We start from the raw sequence: 9,351 nt of genomic DNA, 5'->3' as shown, positions 1-9,351 counted from the left end.
ACCCAGTAGGAAGTGGATCCAATCAGATTATGGTTAACCTGATCTCGCCTGGAAAACACAATAGACTGGATAGCTTGTACCGCCTCCCCACCCCCTCCCCGCTCCCGCAGGAACTTAATTTCTTTTGAGGCATTTTGTACTTCTTTATTTCCCATATTAGCCTAATGAATGATTTATGGTACAGTAATTGAGTTAGTTACCATAGTCTATCACTAACCCATATCTTACATGTCTTATTCATATAAAGCTTGCTACAACTTATCGTTGACGCTGAGATGATGTCATCTTAAAATTGCCATACGGTACAACAAAGTCATCAAAAGCATGGTAGTTGCTTTAGATGTTGATCTACCGTTGCAATATGGACTAAGTAATGCAAAAGGCTGGTAGTTGCGTGAAACGCGTCATCGGAATTGTTAATTATTGCACACTTCTATCGACAAAGTTAACATATCTGTACTACGTTAGTACTCTGTATTAAAATATATAACATTAGTATCTTAAGTACAAGGTAAACCCAACATTGTTCACCGTGATCATTATTATACGCACTGTAAAGAGGGAACCAAGCCGTATGTGATGTCGAAGATTCGTTTCACGTTGGTTCGTCAGTAAGTATATAGTAATACATGTATAGGCAGCCTACGTATGTAGACACGCCCTGTAGGTATAGTAAGATATAGTATTAGTTATAGTAAGATTAAAGGTTATCGTATGATAAAGTGGAGTTGTTTCAGTCATGTGATCAAACTATAGATTCAACATAGTCCTAGACTGACACATGTTACAGTTCTGCTTATTTTCATCGCAGTATCACATGAATGTGACGTCACTGGCGTAGCTAGGGGTCAAGGAGGGCCGGGTTTAGGGGGGCGGCTGAAATGGGAGAATGAGAGTAAAAAAAATAGCACTTTTTAGATAAAACATGACGAAATTGATGTATGTCGTCAGGCATGAATATTTCCAGTTACTAATAAGAACTGAATGTAGTTGCTTTTATAAGCACTTTTATAGATTGTGATTTCTTTTCAGTCCATTTCGACCGTTTTCTCTTTTTTTTTAATTCTGTTCTGTATTCTGTCATGACTACATGTCACGGAAATTCGGGTATTTCAGTATACAGTTCCAAGGCAGTAGATTTCAAATGGTGGAAATATGATAGGCGTAGGAGCACAATTTGATTTAAGGAGGGGTGTAACGAATTGCCCGAAATGTATAACCAACATTTTTCGTTTCAGTAGTGGGGGGCAATTTTCTACTCTTGCACCCGGGCGCCAAAACCTCTAGCTACGCCACTGTGTGACGTGGCTTTTGGCGACCAATTCATACCTTCCATCGCCCAGCTGTGATAAACGTTTCTCTTCTATCTTAATATTTGAATGAAGTATACGTATTTCAATATTTACTTTCATTTTTGTGCAACATGTTGGAGATCCTGAATACATTAAACGTATAGCATTTACTAAAAAAGGTCATGCAGTATTGTCATCAAATTTAATTTAATTTATTTACAATTCCTGCGATTTCTTATCCTCTATGTCTCAACTGAGGAGAACAAGTTTGTTACAAATAGTAAAAGTCTCAGTTCTTGAGGGAAATATTCTGAGGGGAGTTATAAACTTTTTAGTACGAGTGACTTTTTCTGGACTTTTTATCAAATTAAGATATTATAACGTGATTTTCTGTAAGAGGGTGAAAAGAGAGTTCATACATTTTAGAGGTTTCAGTCTTCATATTCGATACAATGTATTACTTTCAGCTGTCAGTGACGGAATTAGCATTTTAAATAGGAGGGGTACGAAGAAGGAGTCGGTAGGGGGAAGACCATGGGTCGAGAGGTGGTCTGGGCTTAGATAACTAGTCAAAAATTCAAATTTTACACATGAAATGGTGCGTTCTGAAGATAAGTTATAGTTAAGATATAAGGTTATTAGTTAGGTCTACACGCACTGTCACGTGGTGCTTATACCTACTTTTAATATTTTGGTATGGGGGGTGTACCCCATCTCATGGGTCCATCGCAAGGTGGTGAGGTATGATCATCAATTCATATGTGGATTCTTACCTGAAATATTCTAAATACTTCTTTCCTTTTTTTATTTTAGTGGAGAGAGTGCATTCAACAGTATGAACCTTGTGCAAGGTTTGTGTTAGATTTTTCGGTTTGCATGAGTTTTAAGTGCTCATGTTTCTTACTTATAACGCGTAACAGGACTTTAGGACGTGCACACGACATTTTGAAGTGTTTTGTGCCCTAAAAAATGGTCACGACTCTGGTACAATAGACTATATGGGCTACAATTGACATTAAAGAACCGTTAGTGATTAGGGTTTAAAACACATGGAATGACCTAAGTTTGTATAATGATTAAAACAAAGACATTGTATCAAATTTTGTGGGTCACAAAATAGATACAGATGAGTGGTATTAGTAAAAGCCTTGACGAGTACATGATTCTAAGAGCCCTCGACTAACTCAGATATAGGGAGATATTTGGAAGGGAAAGAGACATGTACCAGGGATTGTTAAAGCCGTCTCCCATGTGAGGGGTGCACGGGGTTCTTCGTGATGTCGTCGCCCTGATGGTATCTTTGATATTAGCAATCAACCCTCCATTTGAAAAATTGAAGAGAGACACAGACAGACACGTGTATCATTATTGATGTATATCTATATTATAAAGATATCTGTTATGAACTAGCTACCTACTAAACGGAACCTATATGGAAAATCTGATTTCGTATGGGAGATATCACGGATTTACTGCTCCATTACGCAGAGGACTGAAGATTTGATCAAGTCTATATAAATATGACATCAACAAGCCACGTGTGCTTCATTTGATTATGTTCTTCTCTACGTATTATAACTACTTTCATGATTTTAATTGAACCTTGCCTGTACGTGCCTAGTCAATATAATGAAGGCCAAAGGCAGGGGTGGATCCAGATCCATGCAGTGGTCAAGCCCTGAGGTCACTTAAGCCGATTGACATGTACGGGTTGCGCTCCCCCCCCCCCCCCTCCCAGAAAAAAAAAAAACCTTAAACGTCAAACGTACACTCTGATGCATACTATAGGTTATACACGCAAGGTTTTGCTCACAAGTACATTTATTTTGTATGTGTGAGGATCTAGGGGTGTGTTTACGCCCCCTAGTTAATTTCGCAAAAATGCTGTTATATGGCACAACCTAACTTTATACCTTATCAATAGCTTAAATATGCTACAGAACGCACCGTTGCTTCCCGTCTAATTTAATAGGACCCGTATACACCCTATACATAAGAGCTGGCTTCAGCGACGCCAGGGTCCCACACCCTCCTTTTTGTAAATCCTGGATCCGCCCGGTATATCATAAAATTTCTTATCCTAGAATTTCATAGTTATGTCACAGTTCTTATCATAGAATTTCACAGTTATCATAGAATTTCCGCCCGGTATATCATAGAATTACTCTTTTGTTCTATCTATTTTATTCCTTTTCTTTGTAATTGTATAGGCCACATGAACCCTGGTCTTTCTACGTTAGGATGCAATCAAGCAGAACTAATTGGAAAAAGACTTCAAAATGAGAAATATGATTTTGTGTATACCAGTGATCTGAAAAGAGCTTGTCACGTAAGTATATTGTTCACAGTACAACAGACTTTCGGTAAGGAAACCAACAATTGAAACTCATGTTGTAGTTTCACGGATCAGATTCAATGTTTGACACCCTCATTCTTTAATATTTAGTATTTAATAAACACACAATAGCTCCATTTGGATCAATGTTGAGATATGCCTGTGACTGACCTCACGTACTATTATCTATTTGTAAAGTTTTGGTGTCGTTAATATATACAGTGCCGTAGCCACTGGGGACAGGGGAACTCTTGCCTTCTCCCTTACCTTCCTAAACATCATTCCAAGCGGCTCACATTTTATAATACACGTAAGCAAATTTACAAATGCAGTTAAAGAGATGGAAATGATAGCATCATTTTGCATCTTATCCCATACACCAAAGAAAATTTTCCACAAACGTTAGGAGAACCAATCCCAGGAGGAATGTCAGCCATTTTTAACGCCCCCACCTTCTCTCCTCCAACTAAAATTCTAATTCGTTACAAAGGTGTCGTGAAAGTTCATATCAATATACACACTTAAACTAAACTTACATTCTCTGACTCTTAAGATTGGGACGAAAAATTGACCTTTCCCTTCATACTGCGGCTGCTAGCCACAAGGTAGTTACTTGAAACTTCCAAACAATCTACGTTATAGGCCATTGATTTCTTCTGCCTGCTCGGTCAATTCCTATGCATTTACATGTCCTTAACCATCACGCTGTTCTATAGTTTGGCTCCCTCCCTTTGTTATTGCCGGCCCGGCAATGACGATTGCAAATGAGATGGAACAGCAATAGTGAGGAAGAAGATATATACATACAACTTATTAGGGTAGGTGTATGCATATATACAGGTATAGGGGTAATGTGAATAGCACAGCAGAGAACTTACGTAGTCTACAGTTACTCTCAGCAAATCGAATATGCGCGCAGACGTAAACGATCATACTTTATTGTTCACAAAGGTCTTAATCGAGTTCTTCATTTCAGTCACCATATTTTGGTGACAAATAACTAAGAAAGAAATGCAAAAATGAAACTTTAGATTCCAATCGAAAAGATTTTCCTGATTTATAGCTTTTATTTTCTTTTAAATTAAACACATTACGATAGCAGGTTGCATAATTTAATAGTCAAACAATGTATTTGGGTACATACAGCTCTATCGTACACCTAATGGTTCCTTGCTATTTATTCCTAACTTTTCCACCGGTCCCATCAAATGTTATCCACGATTTGCTTTAAGATGGAATAACTTATCCTTGGTCGTGTCCCCTCCCCTCCTGCGGACGTATATGTTTGCGACCATGGGGACATCAACCAACGTACCAACATACTGGCTACGAGGCTTCCCCGAAGCGCGCAAGGCGCTGAATTCCTTTGTTCGTGAAAAGTTCTAGTTTAGACCGAAGGAACAAATTCACAGTTCCAAAGGTCCTCTGCCGTTTGCTAGATCACGGATGAGAATATCACGCAATTTATGCCTTAATCAGCACGGTTTTCTTACGTGCAACATCGTAGTCAGTGGACAACTCGCACCGACTTCACTATTTGATTGCAGATTATGACGTCAGAGGGATTATTCGTCACCTTTGAATTTTCAACTGGTTTCGGAGCTTTCCGAACAACTGAAAAATTGAACATTATATATTTAGTACTAGCTCCAAGGGAAGATCAGTTCAGTTCCAACTTTTAATATCTTCTGTTCCTCACTTACAGACGGCGGAGATAATCCTCAGACGGAATCAAGAAACTAAAATTCAACCAACCCAAGATGCACGGTTACGCGAAGTTGTAAGAGTTTAATTCCGTCCGCATGCTATACATACGAAAACTATACATAAATGAACTTGCAGGCAAGCATATCGAAGCTCAGTAATTATGCTATATGTGTTTCAGTTTTCAATTGTTCCTTAGTGACGTCGTTGTGGGGATGTCGAACTTGTTCGGGAAGTTATGACAGTCATACAGGGTAATAATTTGACCCTTTTTTAACGTACGTTATCCGGTGGCAGCAGAGATGCGGTTCCCGTGGTCGTAACTTTGAGAGGGATTTTGAAATGGTGACGTATTTTGAACACAGATAGCATCAGTCTCCATGGGCAAAGTTAGATGTTCATCTGTGTCTGTTTGTCCCGAGACACTATTTTGGAAACCTCATTGCACCATTTGCATTATGGATAGCGTGAATTAATAACATAGTTGGTAAGAGGAGTTAAATTGACAAAATCGTCCTTTTCTATTTCCCATTACAGTAGTGGACAGTATGGAACTCATATTTGTTACATTTTTCATAGTTTGATATTTAATTGTTCAGATTTAAGGTTGACAACTTATAGGCTACGTAATTTCCCCCCGTTGTGAGAGTGATTATATAGATAGGCCTGTCATTTTGTTGTTTGGGGGACTGGTGCGCGGGGAAGGAGAGGGCGGTTGGGAATTTAGGGATGTGAACGGCCCCATAAATTGGAACTGGGTACCCGTTTCCGCGGTTCGGTCGTCCCCGGGTACCCGTTCATTACTTTCTCATCCTTAAACCCAACTCGGCCTATACTTTACCTCCATGCTTTAACATATATATAATTTTACTATACGTAATGCGGGCCTTAATTAAAGTCATGTGGTACTGACTGTAAAACAAATGTTCGTAAATTAACCTGCGAACTGATTTATATACTGCGTTTGCATATTTAGCCTATATCAACTACTTGTTTACTAAAATTAGTTCTTAAAAATCAACTCATGCGAATTGTGTTTTCTAGTAATCTATGAAAAAAATCGTAACTTTCAAGTGTGCAACTCTACACCTTTCAAGCTTAATAGTGTAACGTCCCATCAACGAATTGTGAAAATGCGGTTTGAGTAACAACAGTATAACAGTATATTTTGCAACCAAGCTTACATGAAAGTAACCGTACCGCGACATCTTTCTTGCGCAAGAATACGTTCATACTGAGCGTGTGTTTATGTAATTGAAGCATGCGAACTTTACTGTTATATTCATACGTGAGCAACATAAGAAGGCGCAAAACCACGTGACAAACTCTACAAATCCAGAAGGCTCCGATTAATACAAGTCTATGCGAAGAGATGACCCGCTAAGCGTAGGAGCCCAATTTGATTTTTTTTTTGGGGGGGGGGGTTGTAAAAACTTGCCCGAAAAATATAACACAAACTTTTTCGCGCGTTAAACATGTACATTAATGTACATATCATATAGGCATGCATCGGTTATTACAGTCGCATCATCCACGGGATGCTAATGTAAACAACGAAATATCTTATGTAGATGGAGAAAAAACATGGAGGGCCAATTATGTTAGCCCCCACCGCAGCCACCCTCCCCCCGCCCCCTACGCCTATGGAGATGACCCAATGAGTGAGGGTGGTACATGAATGGTCTTGAAGGAATGTTTCAATCATTTTCAGATATTGTAGGTGGTTCTTGGAACTCGTCCTGTTTTCACTCAGATGTTATAAAAGCATTGCACTTATGTTTTCTGTTCTTCTAACATTTTACCAAGAGTTTTTAACATTTGATCGTTAATTCCATCTTGGCATATTTTCCTTTTCACTAGAACCTTGGTATATGGCAAGGCTGGCCAATTTCTGTATTGAGGGGTACGCTAGCACAACTCAAAATACCAATGGCGGAATTCGAGTTTGAAGACGGAGAGTCACGTGATCAGGTATTACAACTAACACAGATATGTTTACGTTTTCCGTATTACCAAATTGAGGTATCGGTTTGACTCGTGTGAGAATAGGAAAGTGGAAGTAGAGAGGAAGGGGAGGGGCCAGTTGCTAGTTTCAATGACTTTTATTTTGTTCTCCTTAGTCAAACCTACAGTAGTCAGTCCAAAAAGGTTGCAAAGGAAGGATTCGAGTTTTTAGTCTGATAGTGGACTGTTGAAAGGAAGTGATACAAAAATTGAACAAAGCAACCTGTAGGCCTACTAAAAGTTGATACCATCAGTCCAACACCCAAAGATTTTTGTTGTCTAGACCAACTCTTTTAAAACTTCAACGTGATCATTTGCCCCCCCCCCGATCTTATCTTCAATGCCCTTGGGACTGATGAATTTATATTTATATGTCTGTTTCAGCTTTTAACACGAGCTGTATCGTTCATTGATGATCTTTGCTTGACCTGTCTGACGAACACGACGAACCAATCAACAAACCCATCTTCTGTTAATATTTTACTAGTCGTGCATGGATTTCTGATTAAGGAGCTTGTGGATTACTTCTTATCTAAGTGCAGTTCAACACGTGATTCAAATCACGATAAAATACCTAACGGCAGTATCTCCATCTTTGAAGCAATTTTACAAGGGGGGTCCTTAGATGACGTCAAATGTGACGTTATTTGTGACATCAGTCACCTCACAAACGTTTAACAAATATAGTAGTTATTAGTAGTCAAGTTGCTTTCAATTTGAAAGGAAAAATAGGAAAGGAGCTGGTTACCAATATACGAGTCTATAAAGTTCCTTCCGTACTTAGCCTAAGGGTGCAATTAGCTATACTAATTGTCCTACATTGCTAATGACAATAACAACTTAAATTGGGACACCAACCCAACCATAATCGTTGGCTTATATGGTAAAGATATTTGTGATGAACAATTCAAAATTAAGAAAAATATTGTTCCGTTAAGTAGATACCCTTGTTGTCTGGTGTTGTCTTTTCTAAATCTGTGATGTCATACTCCCATTATGATCAATTAGGAATTAATATTTGTGACTCAAACTAACGTCATCATAAGGTCATGTTAAGAGGTGCAATATATTAGATTCAGAATTTGCAACACCCATCTCCATTACAGACAATAAACATAAGAAATGAGGCACACATGACTTCATAATTAAACTTGATCTAGTCTTCAGTTTCGTGTGTGAAGACAAATTCAATCTGCAATACCTAGGTTGTTCATGACAAATACTTCTATCACATTAACAAATTAATGATGGGTAGGGTTTATGTCTCCTTTATGGTCCTGATTCAATTTTAATATCCAAAGTAGGTTAGGTCAGATATCAGTGTGTGTTGCAAAAAAGAAACAAACTTGTTTCAAGAATCCAAAAGTCATCCCATTCACTTCAAGCGATGGCCATGTAATCTGGGTTAGGACCACAAAATGCATAGTTTGTCTTGTACAAATTCCTGCACTTAATATCAATAAATATAGTAACATAAACTTGCTTCAAAGAGTCTTTATTTATATGCATATATGTCACCATGGTAACAGACCACCCAGCTAAAATACATTGGACTACCTTTCAAAGTTTTGCAAAGCAGGAAATACATTCTGAAATCATGTGCCTAGTAGAGAATCTTAAGTTGAAAAGATGATAAAAAAATCATTTTTTTCTTTCTTGTTTAATGTATTCTTCAATCCAGTAAAGTCTGTAGTATATGTACAATATAATTAAAAATGTAGAAAAATGAAAATAAAAGCAAAGGAATGGTCTTAATTCCAGATATTTGAAATGCTGACTATAATTCTAAACTGCTAGTTCAATGTAATTGCAGGGAAAAAAAAGAAAGAACCTTTTCATATTTACAAAAAATTAAACAAAGTAAAAGAAAATAAACATCAGCCACTGTGTCTGTGATATCACTTCAGAATTACAAACAATAAAACACAACAAACCAACCACTTTATCGTGATAAAATTATTTTGGTTTAAATAATATTACAATGAAATTTTCAATTTATATAAAGGGGGGGGGGGG

At 37.9% G+C, this 9,351-nt stretch overlaps 1 protein-coding gene across 1 annotated transcript; it reads left to right on the top strand.

The window, feature by feature from the left end:
- The first annotated feature begins 350 nt into the window (after positions 1-350).
- Positions 351-9,349, top strand: LOC139971960 (fructose-2,6-bisphosphatase TIGAR-like). The gene is made up of 6 exons (XM_071978822.1): positions 351-611; positions 2,106-2,143; positions 3,503-3,621; positions 5,333-5,407; positions 7,192-7,302; positions 7,720-9,349. The coding sequence occupies exons 1-6, from the start codon at positions 580-582 to the stop codon at positions 8,011-8,013; spliced, it is 669 nt and encodes a 222-aa protein (XP_071834923.1). The 5' UTR covers positions 351-579; the 3' UTR covers positions 8,014-9,349.
- Positions 9,350-9,351: the final 2 nt, after the last annotated feature.

Source organism: Apostichopus japonicus, chromosome 8 (genome assembly GCF_037975245.1).
Source record: "Apostichopus japonicus isolate 1M-3 chromosome 8, ASM3797524v1, whole genome shotgun sequence".
NCBI classification, from domain to species: Eukaryota; Metazoa; Echinodermata; class Holothuroidea; order Aspidochirotida; family Stichopodidae; genus Apostichopus; species Apostichopus japonicus.
The sequence above is the reverse complement of the archived record's forward strand: the minus strand, read 5'-3'. Positions and strand labels throughout refer to the sequence as shown.